Source organism: Pipistrellus kuhlii, unplaced genomic scaffold (genome assembly GCF_014108245.1).
Source record: "Pipistrellus kuhlii isolate mPipKuh1 unplaced genomic scaffold, mPipKuh1.p scaffold_m20_p_3, whole genome shotgun sequence".
Taxonomy (NCBI): Eukaryota; Metazoa; Chordata; class Mammalia; order Chiroptera; family Vespertilionidae; genus Pipistrellus; species Pipistrellus kuhlii.
The window spans coordinates 89154656-89170342 of NW_023425529.1; the positions used below are offsets into that span (position 1 = coordinate 89154656).

Here is a 15687-nt window from a genome sequence, read left to right on the forward strand (position 1 = left end):
AAAAGCATAGTCCTGACTTTGCAAAGCTTCTAATCTTGTGATGCAAAAAATGCAAACCTAACTCTATGACAAATACCAAAAAATGCAACCCAACTCTATGACAAGCCATCATGCCTGGACAAATTTTTTAAAAAGCTACAGAGCTAAAACCCATTTGGCTCAGTGGATAGAGCGTCAGTCTGCGGACTGAAAGGTCCCAGGTTCGATTCCGGTCAAGGGCATGTGCCTTGGTTGCGGGCACATCCCCAGTAGGGGGTGTGCAGGAGGCAGCTGATCAGTGTTTCTCTCTCATTGATGTTTCTAACTCTCTATCCCTCTCTCTTCCCCTCTGTAAAAAATCAATAAAATAGATTTTTTTTTAAAAAGGCTACAGAGAGGAGGAAATATACTTGAGCTGAGACTTAATGAATATAAGTTGCTTAGATTGGGACTATTAGTATTCCTTAAAGAACTGTTCAAAGACAAGATGACAGGAAAGAATGAGAAGAGAGAGGTTTATGTAGATGATGCACAGACTGAGCATCTGATGCCCAGTCTGTGCATCTCTTAAGGGCTTTATATGCCACATTAGGAAATCTGACCTTTAACCTTTAAGAAGTAGTAAACACTAGGATTCTGGAAATTGGCTGTAAACCCAACCAGATGAATCCAATTTGTCTATCATTTCATCTGAAGTTGTTAAATGTCTTTCAAAGCAAAAATGTTTTAAAGCAAAAATGCCATCCAAGTTTTGATGCTGATATTATGAAGTCTAAAATATTTCATTTAACTGAAAATTTTTAGGACTAGTAGATTTCTATTGTTATATAAGTACAGTAGCAAAACATTGTAAAAGCAAGATATAGGGCTTATGTTCTTTATCAAATACAAATTCTGTAAATCCCTAAGTGTAAAAAATATACACAGATATTATATTTATATGCCTCCCAAGAGACTTTTCATCCTTTGTTCAAATAAAGCTTCACTCTCTTTGCTGTGAATATTAATTAGCTACAAAAGTACCTAAAGAGAACATGAAGTCCCATTTACCTGTGCTCTGCAGGTACAGGGGGCGGCCAAACAGCAGGATCTCTAAATGGTTCATCTTGACAAGACACAGGGAAATCTGGGGGCTTGTCAATTTTAAAACTTTCCAAAGTGTTGACAATACTTTTAACTTGTTCATATTCTTCCAATAATTCCTGCCGAACCTTAAAAAAAATAATAATATGCCAGAAATTATTTCAAGTTTATATCAATTGCTATAGAATGCAAGTTTCCTTAAATGTTTTTCAAAGTACACAACATGAGTCATTAATATATATATATGTATATATCCAAAAACAAATAACTAAAGTGATATAGACAGAGGGGTAGGAATTAGTTTGAAAAACGACATAATTAAATACCTTTTCACAGGGGAACTACTAATACACCTTCATAATGAAACTTTATTTCTACCAAGGAATATAATGACCATAAACATAATTTAAAACAAGCAACTAATTCAGTAATAAGTTAGCCAGTCCAGAGAGCTATAATATTAATACTAAATCATTTTTATATACTTGGAAATAACTTTAAAAAAACAGTTTTTAAAAATTTTATTAGTAATCTTAGAGAAAGGAAGAGAGAGAGAATCATCAATTTGCTGTTCCATATATTTACGCATTCATTGGTTAATTCTTGTAGATGCCCTGACCAGGGATCAAACCCAGAACCTTGTATATTGGGACGATGCTCTAACCAACTGAGCTACTTGACAGAGCTAGCTTCCGAAAACTTATCAACCAAATTTTTGACCAGCATTTCCTGTCCCCAATCTCACTAAATATGAAATGCCTGCTTATCATGGGCATATGAACGCCTGAAGTGGTAAAATACTATACGAATAACACACTACTAATTTTTATTTAAATTCTCCTTCATCTAAAATCTGAATTCTTTGGGCCTTGTTAAATTCTTTCAAGTCCTGGGCAAAGTTTATTTTGGGCTCAAAGGCCAGACTTTTCCTATATTTAAAAAATCTCATTGAGCACCTAGTGTATGGAAATTCTTGTGTTTTGAAACTCTGAGCCAAAATTAATTTTCAAATGCAAATAACTAATAGATTGAAAATTAGAGTTATAAATTCAGTTTAACAATTCTAATTTTTTTTTTTTTTAATCAGAATGCACACTTTACTGTAAAAGCAGAGCATAAGAAATGTGCCTTAGCCAAAACCGGTTTGGCTCAGTGGATAGAGCACCAGTCTGCAGGCTGAAAGGTCAAGGGCATGTACCTTGGTTGTGGGCACATCCCTGGTATGGGTGTGCAGGAGGCAGTTGGTTGATGTTTCTCTCTCATCAATGTTTCTAACTCTACCTCCTCTCTGTGGAAAATCAATAAAAATATATTTTTTAAAAAAGAAATGTACCTTGAACTTTACCTTGAATAATATGTAATATTGTTCAAGAAAAGAGAGAGGAAGGAAGAGAGAATCATCACCTTAAATTAAGTCATCAATTTAATATATATAGAAAGGAACATATTAAGGAGATGCAGAATCAAAGAAAAACTAGGAAAAGTTCATATATGCAATTACAAGATATACTTGAAGCAATGAAATTTCAGGAACTTAATGGAAACAATAGAAATATCTGAATAAAAATGGCAACTATTGTACTTAATATAATTAAGAACGTGTCAAGAATATTTCCATGCTAGATTACTAAACCACTCTTATCTGTGGATAGTGTGCAGGATAGAGGAAAACAACTAAAAATTTAAACTTGAGTTTGAGCAAGTATATTGTTCTCACTCAACATAATCTGGTAACACTTAAGTCAGAAAATAAGCCAAATTTACCCTACAAATTTAAAAACATCAATTTCTGAATAGTGGAAAAATTATAAGAAACACTTAAAAGACCTTAGTACGTAAAATGGAACCTTCAAAGAAATACTTGACTTTGTACTTATAATTTTAAAAGGATTTTAAGTTTTAAGAATAAGTGGAAAAATTATAATTCAATGTCTTATTAACTGTACTATTATAAAATCAAGTTGTATAGTCAAGAGAAAGCAAATATTGATATATTAGTGTTTTTTATTAGATTACTGACTTTTGTATTTGTAAGGAATCTTTCAAAAGAAGAATAAACTTTCTTAAAAGAAAAGTTTTATGAAATAGGTCAAAATACATGTAGAACTTAAAGGGGAAAGGGCAAGTAGCAATAATTTATTTCAAAAGTTTGTACTCATAATTAGGCAACTGATCATGAAATTTTTTAAAAAATAAAATAGGTTTAGTTAGGATTATGTGTCTTTGAAGTATGTATCATGAAATAAAAAAAATATATGTAAAATATTATCTGGGCAAGAGAGAAAACTATTCAGAGTGCATTTTAAATATACCTCAGTATTCAGACAAGTAAGAACTATTTACATCTCAAGCTCCAATCTTTCAAGAATAGACTGCTGCCCTGACTCACTGAATAATGTGACCTTACCTGTTGCCATTTGCCTCTGATAGCCGGGTCTCTAACTGACTGGCAATGTCTCTGAATCTGCTGGATCACCCCTTGGTAATATACCATTGATGAGTCATAATTTCCAAGAAGTGCATATTCTCTGCCTTTCTTTGCATTGTCACAAATCTCAGCCAAGTTCATCTTCTTTCAGAGACCTAAAAATTAAATATAATGACTTTTTATTAAGTTTTCAGCACTGACTTCAAGGTATTTTTTATTATTCTTTAAAATATCAGCTTAAAACTACATGGAAAGTCAAAATGGTTTTCTCTTTGTTTGAGGTTATCTGAATGCATCTTATAATACTGAACAAAGTTTCTAATTTTGACAGCACAAAGGAGTTCAGAAAAGAACACCTAAGACAATAATGAGAAATTACATAGCTCTGAACTACTGATTCATGTTACAGGTACTGATTTTCCTTGCTCATTTGTAATGACAACAAGCTGCAATAATAGTACTAAAGATGATCTTGTTTAATTTCTTTCAATTTATTCTTGATAATGTAGGAATATATGAATATCACATATTTTCCAATTATGTCAATTAAAACCGCAAAAATTCTCACTAAAACTTTTGGCCTAAAAACAAAAAGTCATACTGAAGAAACTCATTTTAACAGATCAGCCTATAGTGTCCACGCATCATTTATGTGCATTTAATGTGCCATATAACTTAAATCTGATCAAAATTCTATGAATTAAACTACCTGAGTTCTTTTTGTTCAACTGTAATCACCCATGATCCTGCTATTCTCTATCATTTTTTCTTTTTTGTCTGTGCAAATAACTATCACTAATATTTTCCATTCTACAAGATGCTATAAGACCATCATCTGAAACTATGGTTTCCACCAAAGCTCCCCAGCCCATCATTCCAGCTTTTCTAAACATCTCCCAGAATCTTTCCAGACTTCCATGCAGAAATACTTTCCACTCAAGACTACTGGCTGGTTTTGCTCAGTGGATAGAGCGTCAGTCCGGGTACTGAAGGATCCCAGGTTTGATTCCAGTCAGGGGCACATGCCTGGGTTGTGGGCTCGATCCCCAGTGTGGGGTGTACAGGAGGCAGCCAATGAATGATTCTCTTTCATTATTGATGTTTTTCCCTCTCCCTTTCCCTTCCTCTCTGAAATAAATAAAAATATATTATTTAAATAAATAAATAAAAAGACTACAGAGTAGGAACTACAGAGATACAGAAGAATGACATCCCGGGAAGAAGTCCAAATTGCCTGTTCTTATTTCCTCAAACAGTAGACCAATGAATACCCTTAGAGGAGAAAATCAAATAGCAGTATTTTTCCATGCCTCCCTGAGGGAATTCGAGTTTGGCTCTTCCTTTGTCCCTTATCTGTTCTTAAGGGGCTCTAACACTCTGCCTCAAAATTAACCACATCTAGTTCTAGGCATTGTAAGTGACTACAGTACTTTCTTGAAAATAAAGATGTTTCCTTTATGTGTTTTTGGATGTTTATTTGCCCCTTCACCAAGCATAGGTTCACTGAAGGCATCATCTATGTTACTTGAGAATTACATTGCAGCCAATTGTACACTATTTCTACACAATAAGAAATTCCAATATTCTGTAGATTAATAACAGAATATAGAACCGTAGAAAGCCTCTTCTCAAATTAAATATTAACACAAAGCAGGGAGGTCTTTTTACAGTGAACAATCTGCAATTAATAAATCCAATAGAAACAAAACTGTTCTATATTTTCTTTTAAAGTCACTGTGAGACTAAGCATTAATTCTGCTATTATGTGCAGGTACATAACTTTGCAGAATAAAAATACCTTGATGTAAAGCAACAGTCAGCAAACTTTATCAAGGATCAAACAGCAAATATTTTAGGTTTTAAGGACTGACGGGCAATACTGAGGGCATTGTTTAAGTGAGTGACACAATGAGACAAAATTTGCACAATTTTTATTGATGAAATTCAAAATATTATACTGATAATAGCTGAGCACAACTTTTTGTAAAACAGGTCTTCTAATGAAAATTAAACTCTGTGGGGGAGGAGGAATATTTCACTTAGTTGGGATGCAAAATTACTGATCCTGAACATCAAAATCAAATGCAACCCTGGCCAGTATGGCTCAATTGTTTGCAGTGTCGTCCTGTACACCAAAAGGTTGTGGGTTCAGTTCCCAGTTGGGGGTACATACGTCCGTTTTAGGTTTGATCCCCGTCTGTGCACAAATGGGAGGCAACCAATCCATGTTTCCCTTTCTTTCTTACTCTCTAAAATCAGTAAACATATCCTCAGGTGAGGATGTTTTAAAAAATCAAATGCAAATGTTCATACATTAATGATTACTTTAATGAAATTTTATGTATTTCATGTTTGACAACGTCTTTTTACCCAGATAGATACTGTCGCATACTGATATCAAATCATAAGAATATGATTTCGTTCAGCATAACCACTGTGTGGAATCTCTTCTTCTGATAGTGTCTTTGCATGTCATTATACATGGCAGATTAACCTCTTCCAACCGAGAGAGGAGGAAATGCCTCACCTGCACAGTAAAACGTAATTTGTAATATGAAAATATTCTTTGCACTTGCATCAAAGTCTGAAAAATTATGTTAAGACTGTAATGTGAGCACAGAAAATACATGTACTGCAAATCCAGTGGAGTGGGGGAGTAATGAAGATCTCACTTCTTTAACTTTTGACTGCGTGGAAAGCTACATAAAACAGTTTCGTATCACTTCAAACATTAGTCGGCACTGAAATGGCCAGGCCCCTCCCCCCTGCCCTGAGTGCATGGATTTAATCAAATGCAAATGTTCACTCTAGTGAGAATATAACAGAAGTCTCTGTCACAACTACTGAATTCTGTCATTCTAGTACAAAACTACTCATGGACAATATGTAAACGAATGTGGTTGTGTTGCGATAAAACTTTATTTATGGACACTGATTAATGAATTTCAGTTAATTTTTACATGTTGCAAAAACAGTATTCTTCTTCTGACTTTTTAACCATTAAAAAAAATGCAAAAACCATTCTTAGTTCATGGGTGATACAAAAACAAGTGGCAGGCTGGATTTGGCCCCAAACTGTAGTTCGCCAACTCCTGCTTTCAGTTTGTCATAAGAATCTAGGAAAAACAAAAGTAAATTAAAACCCAAAAAGAGTAGAAGAAATAATATAATATAGTTAAGAGCAGAAATCAATAAAACAGAAACAAACAACAAAAAATTTCAACACAGCCAAAAGCTAGTTCTTTGGAAAAATCATTAAAATTGATAAACCTCTAGTGACACTGACCACAAAAGGGAGAAAGAAAACCTAAGTTACCAAAACCAGAATAAAGGAAGAGCTACTACTACAAACTTCAGCAAAATTAAAAGGTAAAAGGTGATTTAATGAAATTAACAAATTTTATGGTCACAACATACCAAACTTACTCCAGAAAAAATACAGTAATTAATTAGAATAGTCCTACAGCAATCAATGAAATTCAATTTGTAATATAAGATCTATCGGAAAAAAAAGAAAACAAAAAAAACAAACTCCAGTTCCAATGCTTCACTAGTGAATTCTCCCAAGCATTTAAGGGAAAAATAAAACCAATTCTACACAAATTCTCTCAAAAAAGAAGAGGTGGAAAAACATCCAACTCATACTTTAAGACCAAGCTTAACTTGATACAAAACCAGATATTATAATAAATTGATATACCAATATCCTTTGGGTACATAGATACAAAAATTTTTAAATTTAGCTAATCAAATCCAGTAATGTATATAAAAGATAATGCATTATGCCCAACTGGAGTTTATACCAAAAATGTAAGGTGTTTTATTATGTTTAAAACCAATCATATAATTTTTAAATTTTTTAATTACAGTTTACATTCACTATTACTTTGTATTCATTTTAAGAATAGAACATAGTGATGAGACAATCATATACTTTATAAAGTGGTATTTCCAGTACACATCTGGCATCAGAGATAGTTATTACAATTTTATTGACTACTATATTCACTATGCTGTACTTTACTTCCCCGTGATTATTTCGTAACTACCAACTTAACTTCTCAATCCCTTCACCTTTTTTCACCCAGTCCTCACAATTCCCCACCAGCAACCATTAGTCTGTTCTCTGTATCTATGAGTCTATTTATTATTCACTTATGTTGTTCTTTAGATTCCACATATAAGTGAAATCATAGGATATTTGTCTTTCTCTGACTGATCCATTTCACCCAGCACAATATTTCACCTCCAAGTCCATCCAAGCTATCGCAAATGGTAAGATTTCATTCTTTTTTATAGCCAAGTAATATTCATTGTATATATGACCACCACTTTTTATCCCTTGTCTATGGGTACTTGGGTTACCTCTACACCTGGGCCACTGTAAACAACACTGCAATGAACATAGGGATGCATATTCTCCGAATTAGTGATTTTTGTTTCCTGGATACATACCCAAAAGTGGAATTGTTTGGTCACAAGGCAGTTCCCTTTTTAATTTTTTGAAGACCCTCTGTATTGTTTTCCATATTGATTGCACCAATCTACGTTCCCACCAACAGTTGATGAGAGCTCCCTGCTCTCCACATCCTCACCAACACTTGTTTGCTGATTTATTGATAGCTATTCTGACAGATGTGAGATGTTATCTCACTGCAGTCTCAATTAGAAATTCTCTGATAACAAGTCACATTGAGAACCCAACCCCCTCATGTCTGCTGGCTAACTGTCCTTTTGGAGAAGAGTCTACTCAGGTCCTTTGCCCATTTTTTAATTGGACTGTTGTGTGTGTGTGTGTGTGTGTGTGTGTGTGTGTGTGTGTTGGGGGGATGAGTTGTATGAGTTCCTTACAAATTTTGAATATCAACACTTTATTGGATGTATCACTGGCAAGTATCTTCTCCCATTCATAAGGTTGTCTTTTTATTTGTTGATGGTTTCCTTTCATACTTTCACTAGGCCTACCATATATAACTATGGTTACCTAGGAAAGTATTTAAGATAATGCTGAATATATTAAAATATACATGTATTTTAATTTACAAATAGATGCTTAAATATTAGTGAGATCATAATATAAATCAGCCCAGAAATGAGATGTCATCAGAGAATGGAAAGAATTTTAGAGCTATTAGGATCTCAAATCACATAGTGGAACTTTGTTTCTTTGAAGATGAAACCAAGTCAAAGACATTACTACTACTGATGGAATATAAAATAACATTTTATAGTGTTTAAGGAAGACTCATTAAAAAGAATAATTGATGAATCCTTTTATAGATCATCTTATAATGTAACTACTATCTGTTCTACCTGACTCATATAGTAAGGTAAAGTCCTAGAACATGATCTTTTGCCAACAGAAATGACAATCCTGCCATGTTGTTAAGGAGGGGAAGATGGGGAAGAGAAAGATATTCAGTTATTGAGCACTGAGGGTTTACCTTCATGAAACTGTCTAGTCTTCTCAACAAATTTGTAAAATATAAAGTATTTATATCTTTTTTAGTATGGGTACAGGTTTGGAAACTTGCCCATGATAACAGAAAACAAGCCGTAGTTCCAGAACTTGACAACAGATCTACCTGACCCCTTCCACTGCACCCTGGAGAATATTCTGTGTAAAAGAATTCAATTATGCATGCTGAGAAAACAGTGCAAAGTAGTAATTCAAACTATCTGCAAGGGTCTATCTAGTTTTACTCTGATATTTACACAAAATAGACAATAATGATGTTAAATGAATAAACCCAAATTTGTTGAGGAATGGTCCAATCATAAGTTCTTGGTCTGGATTCTCTTCTCAGTAGACAACAGGTTTCTGGTTTCTTCAATATGTTAAGCTCTCCTTTAGTAAATCAATCAATCAAAATTTAAAGAAAACAATCACACAACCTCGTGTTTTGCTGTCACTGAAAATTACTGACTTCTAATCTCAGCTCAGTGAAACAATTCTTACTGTGCTAACTCAGTCCCTTTTCCACAATGGTTATGCCAAATTCCCACCATTATCCTTTCCTAACCCCAATCTCTTCCCTCACCAGTTAACCTTTATTCCTATCCACCTCTTAGAAACCAGAAGCTTTGAACTAGCTCACCTTTCACCACCCAACCTATAAATGTCCTATCTGCTAGTATCCTCACCTCTTCTTCCTTCTCAGTGCAATTCACTCCTACAGACACCAGCATTCCACCTAGGAACACAGCCAGCACTTAGTTGGCACTTATATTGATACAATGCAACAAATTAATTGTCTCACCCTGCTCATCCTGTCCTTTCCTATATTTTGGGGGACCTCTCTCTATCAGCTCTCTCCTCTCTTTTCATCCTTTACATCAGTGTTTCCCAAACTTCTCTCATGATTAGAATCACCTGGTGGAGTTGTTAAAATACAGATTCCCGAATCCCAACTACGAAGCGCTAAACTAGAATTTTTGGGAACATATAAGTAAAACTGTATACTTAACTTAGTGCTCTGTCTTAGAGCACTGCTCTACATCTTCAAACTTCCTTTTCATTGGTTTTTCCCCCCTAATAGCATGTTCTACATCTTCAAACATTTCCTTTTCATTGGTTTTTCCTTCCTAATAGCATGTTATCAATCTTAAAGCAAACAAACAAAATAAAACAACCTACAAACCTTTTTTGTTACTGCCTCATCTCTTTCTTTTCTACATAACCATGCTTCATTAAAATAAAGGTTTGGGTAGAACACTCCCTCCCAGGAGCACACCCAGGCCTTTCTTCCCTCTCAGGCAGGGATCGCCTAAACCCGTGGTCGGCCAACTGCGGCTCTTTGGCCCATTGAGTGTGGCTCTTCCACAAAATACCACGGCCTGGGCGAGTCTATTCTGAAGAAGTGGAGTTAGGAGAAGTTTAAGTTTAAAAAATTTGGCTCCAGGGGAGCAATAGGCAGCAGCAACTCATTCTGGACTAACCCGCTGAAATCTGTCTCCAAGGCTCCCTTTTCTCAGAAAGCTCACAGGAGCCCTATCGTGGCTCTGACCTGTTGCATCCTCTATTCTAAGCCCTTCCTTGTTTCGCTGTCCCCAGCTGCAATAAATGTACTCTCAAAATCAAACAAGTAGTGTGACTGATAATTTTATATTAAGGAAGTACTGTCAATTTTTTGAGTAGAATATTATACTTACATATTTTTAAGTAATCCTTAACTTTTAAAGATATGTATTTAAATAATTACAGATAAAAAGGATATGATATTTGAGTTTAGCTATAAAATAATCCAGTTGGGGGGCAGGAGTTATAGATGAAACAAAATTGATTATGTGTTCATTCTTCCAGATAGGTGATGGACTCATGGGCGCTCATTTATTTCCTTTTCCTTTTGATATATATTATTATGCAAAATTTTAAACTTTTTTTTTCAAGTAACCTATGCTCAGATTCCTCTTCTTAATTACTGCAAAGCTTAGAAATTATTTGAAGCCACCAAATTCATTGGACACACTTCTATCTTTAACCTTACTTGCACTCTCCAAGGCACCTGATACTCTGGCCCACTCTGTGCTTACTTTCCTTCTCCTTTGTCATTTGTTATGCGTGCTCTCTGGGGTTCTTCCTCTCTGTCTCTTAATCTCAGTATACTGTGTCAGCTTTACTCACACTTCCTCTCAAAAATGCCCAACATACACCACAAATGCTGCTGCTTTGCAAGAGTTCTATATACAAACTTCTCCCTTCTTCATTTCTACACATTCCTTCTCTGTGAACTGGTCCATTCCCTTCTATAACTTCACTATGAGCAAGCAAAGCTCGACCTCTAGCCCTGGGCTCTCTCCAGAATTCCAGATCCAAATGCATCCTTACCTGAATGCCCCACAGGAACCTTAATCAAAACTGAACTGATTTATCTTTATCTTTCACCGCCACAAAAACCTGCTCCTTCTCACCTCCACCAATGGTTTCATGATCCTGTCAGTCATTGTAGCCAGGAAACTAGGAATCAGTTGTCTTACAGTTCCAAATTTTTCTAGCCCCAACACCCAGACTCTTAAGTCAGATCAATTATATCTCTTAAACTAGAGGGTAGGGTCCCTAGGCCTGGCCAGCAGTCAGAGCTAATCGGAGTCTTCCGTAGTTCCTCCCCCTCCTATCCCTCCTCCATTGCCGCCCCCCCCCCCCGGCCTCCCTTCCCCAACTGCTGGTCAGGGTACTGGTCAGGGCCTTCCTTCATTCCACGCCACCCCATGGTAGTCAGCACACCTCATAGCAAGCAATTGAACTCCCGGTCTCCCAAACTCCCAAGGGGATAATTTGCATGTTAGGCTTTTATATATATAAGAAGATAGATATTTCTACAATCCATCTCTTTTTATACTTTCAACTACTTAGTTCAGATTCTCTTCATTTCTCCACTGGATGTTGTTGTTATTGTTTCTCTAAAATTGGTTTCCTTACCACCACTCTAAATCTATCCTCTCCAAGGTTCATTCTCCACAATGAAGCTGGAGTTTTTCTTTCTAAAACACAAATCCAATAACACTACTTCACTTGAAATTCTTCAGTGCTCACTCTAGGTTGGAGAAAATGTTAAACTCTTTATCATGGTACTTGAGCACTTTTAGATCTGGCCTCACCCACTATACTACTGTATTCTGGGATTCAGTCATCAGAATGGCCTAGTTTTCCCTCAAACACAAAGCACTGAAATATATCCAAAAAGCATGTTGTTCCATTTACCTAGAATGACTTTCCTCATCCTCTCTCCAGTGAAAAAGTTTACAGTCAGAATCTTCTATAAATGTGTACAAAGAATGGCACTATTAAATGAATTCCTGACTCAGATGAGTTAGACACATGCAGATTGAAATCCCAGGTTCAAATCTTATTAGCTATGACTTTGGCCAAGATCTCTATGTCTGTTTTCTCATTTCTAAATGACAGTTGCTATTTCACAAAACTGTGAGGATTCTCTAAGGGGCTAAAGAGTAAGTATTCAATACCATGTTTCCCCTAAAATAAGACATCCTCCAAAAATAAGACCTAGCGCATGGAAAGATAAGACATCCCCTGAAAATAAGATCTAGCGCAACTTTGGGAGAAAAAATTAATATAAGACACTGTCTTATTTTCAGGGAAACAGGGTACATGTTAGTGTTATATTACTTTTAATTCCTACTCTGGGCTCCTATAGCAACTTGTACCCATCTCCAGACCACTACTGGTACTGTGATGACATGACTCTTCCCCATGCAGGACACCCACCATCTTCTACAGTATCATCTCTATACTCCCACCACCTGGCATAATGCCTAGCACATAATACATTCTTAATAAATCCTAAATGAATAAATAAAATACTTCAAGTCCCTATCTATCTATCTATGTATCTATGTGTGTGTGTGTGTGTGTGTGTGTGTGTATATATATATATATATATATATATATATATATATATATAAAGATAGCAACCAGAACACTGGAACAACCGGAATGACTGGTCACCATGACGCCCACTGTAGCCAGTGAACTGGCTGATCATGGGGTGGGGCCAGTAGCCAACCTCCTGACACCCCTCTTCCTAGTCAACCCCGGCCACCAGCCAACCTCCTGCAGTCCTTCTCCCTGGCTGGTCCCACCGATTGGCCCAAAGCCCCTCCCCCCCCCCACAGGACCCACTCCTGATCAGTCCCCACCACCCCAATTGGCCCACAGGCCTCCCCCAGCCAGTTCTACCTGCAATAAACCCCCACCCCAATCGGAGGTGGGGCCCACCAGCCAATCACCCACAGCCCCTCCCCCCAGCCTGTCTGGCCCTAATCTGCTGACAGACCCCACCTGTGCATGAATTCATGCACTGAGCCTCTACTACTATATAACAGAAGGCTTTAATTTTTTGCTTTAATTTTTTTCTAATGGTCTTACCAAACCTACTTTCCATATCCTTGTACAAAATTGCTATTTTAAGAAAAATTTACAGAGGCTAGCTTCATTTTAATTGACAAAAGGAATTGGATACCGGCCTTGAATTGTTTTATTGTTTAAATACACACAAAGCCGAAACCGGATTGGCTCAGTGGATAGAGCATCGGCCTGTGGACTGAAAGGTCCTGGGTTCAATTCCAGTCAAGGGCATGTGCCTTGGCTGCAGGCACATCCTCAGTAGGGGGTATGCAAGAGGCAGCTGATAGATGTTCTCTCTCATCGGTGTTTCTAACTCTCTATCCCTCTCTCTTCCTCTCTGAAAAATCAATAAAATATATTAAAAATAATAAAAAGTAAATACACACACAAAAAAAGCACACTATAATACCAACAATTTTCCAACACCCTATATAAAACACAAAATTTCTAGAATGGTTATCTATTAAAGAAAAAAATTCTAAGGATCGTCAAGGCAGGTTTGCCCAAGTCTGTGCCAGCTTCCTTACCACCAAAACCTAAGCCAACTCTGGGGACTAAGGGTACTCCAAAGCACTGATTAAAAATAGCAGTAGTAGTAATATAATAGAATACGGCATTTTTCATCCTGAAAGCATGCTCCTGAGAAATTCTAAAAAACAGCTGACTAATAAAAAATAAAAATAAAAATACTACTCACTGCTAAAAAAAAAAAAAAAAAAAAAAAAAAAGTCTTCCATTTTTAGAGTTGACCTAATCTTCAAAATTGAATCAAAATATGTGTAGGCACTGTTTAAGCTGGGGGAGGAGGATAACTCATTTTGCAATCCTAACCCTCAAGAAGTAAAATGCAAAAATGCAAAACGGCAAAAACTCCAGGTACTACCATATAATAGCAAGGTATCTTTTACCATGTCTAGACTTAACCCTTAAACGTCAATGAATTATTAATCAATGGGTTTAGTATGCAAACACCTCTGGGCTACTGCAGAATAAACATAATTAAATATGTAGAAATAAACGTATCAGGGAAAGGAGAGTCTGATAAAATTGAGCTCCTCGGGTCTCACATCAAACGTGTGCCATACCTATGGTTCTGCACCGAGAGGCAGCAACCTGGGGGTCAGAGGCTCCGCAGGCCCAGGGGTGGCTGGCGGCTCCTCCCTGAGACAACGCCAGGCGCTGGCCCCGCCCGGGAGGGCCAAGCCCGGCAACCAGGGCGGGCCCACGGCTGGGCGGAAAGTCAAGTCTCACCTCCACTTCCCTTTCCTAGCTCCACAGAGTCACGTTCCGCGACCACCCAAGAACCCCTCACCACAAAGAGAGATTATTCACTCCTGCGGTCCGCTTAAGGTTTATCGGTCTCTCCCAGCCGTCGGGGCCGCTGGGCTTTGTAGTCAGTCACCCGTCCAGGCCGCCCATCCAAAACCATGAGCCAGAGAAGCCACTGCACTACAATCCCCACAATGACCCGCGCCTCTCCCGCTCCCGGCGCGAAGGCTGGCGCTCAGGGGCCAGCGACAGGGGACCGAGTATGGCTGTCACCCTGGGCGCCCCACCGCCTGCTCTCCCGCTCACGCCGGTTTCTCCTGGACTCATTACCCCGATGCCGGAGGCAGGCCGACTGATGGCTATGCGGTCCAGGTCAGGTGGGGCGGGGGTGGAGCCCTGGCCACCGCTCCGCCGCTACGGAATCCGTTAGTTCACGACGTGCGTGAAGGGGCGGCGGCGCGGCGTACGGTTGCCATGGCAGCGCGGGCTGCGGGGTGGTGTCAGGGAGGGAGTTCTGGGAGTCAGCGAAGGGAGGAGCCTGGGAATCCCGCCGCCTGCGGGGGAAACGAGGTGCGTGGGTATGTGAGGGAGGGAGACGGTGGCTTTGAGGAGGAGGAGGACGGTGACTAATTGCGCTCTAGGGCTGTTTGATGAGCCTGCCAGCAGCCATCCCGCTGGCGGCGTGCCCCGTTCCGAGGCTGAGCGCGTGAGTGCGGCTGTATCATCAGAGGAGCGCATCCCGGAAGGCTGGTCCTTCCGCCGCTTTGCAGTCTGAGCCACCGCCGTTTGTGGGCTCTCACCAATGAAATCACGTTTGCAACCCTTCATACCTCCGTCCTGCCATTTTCTGAGCAGTGGGAGAGAAGGGACTCCTTAGTAAGATGTAATGCATACGGCTTTTAGGCTGTTTCAGGAGTTTTGACAAGTTGCAAGTGAAATATGGTAGCACTCATACTTGGGTAAAAACTGCTGTTTGAATTTTAACCTTGCTATCTGACTTCGACCTTCGACCTTCGATTACTTGCTTGAACAATAGGGTAGTTGCAGGAGATTGACACCCACT

General features: G+C 38.1%; 1 protein-coding gene across 3 annotated transcripts in view; it reads right to left on the bottom strand.

The window, feature by feature from the left end:
- Nucleotides 1–15168, bottom strand: part of KATNAL1 (katanin catalytic subunit A1 like 1) — a 78321-nt gene extending 63153 nt beyond the window's left edge. The window contains exons 1-3 of one of the 3 annotated variants that reach the window (XM_036458159.2): nucleotides 14955–15168; nucleotides 3470–3645; nucleotides 1030–1190 (exon numbers count right to left, since the gene is read on the bottom strand). In XM_036458159.2, coding sequence (XP_036314052.1) covers nucleotides 1030–1190; nucleotides 3470–3631 — 323 coding nt within the window. In that variant the 5' untranslated portion in view covers nucleotides 3632–3645; nucleotides 14955–15168. Of the gene's footprint in view, nucleotides 1–1029; nucleotides 1191–3469; nucleotides 3646–14606; nucleotides 14921–14954 lie in introns of those variants that run through there. The other 2 variants (XM_045588483.1, XM_036458157.2) reach the window with 2 other exon arrangements.
- Nucleotides 15169–15687: the final 519 nt, after the last annotated feature.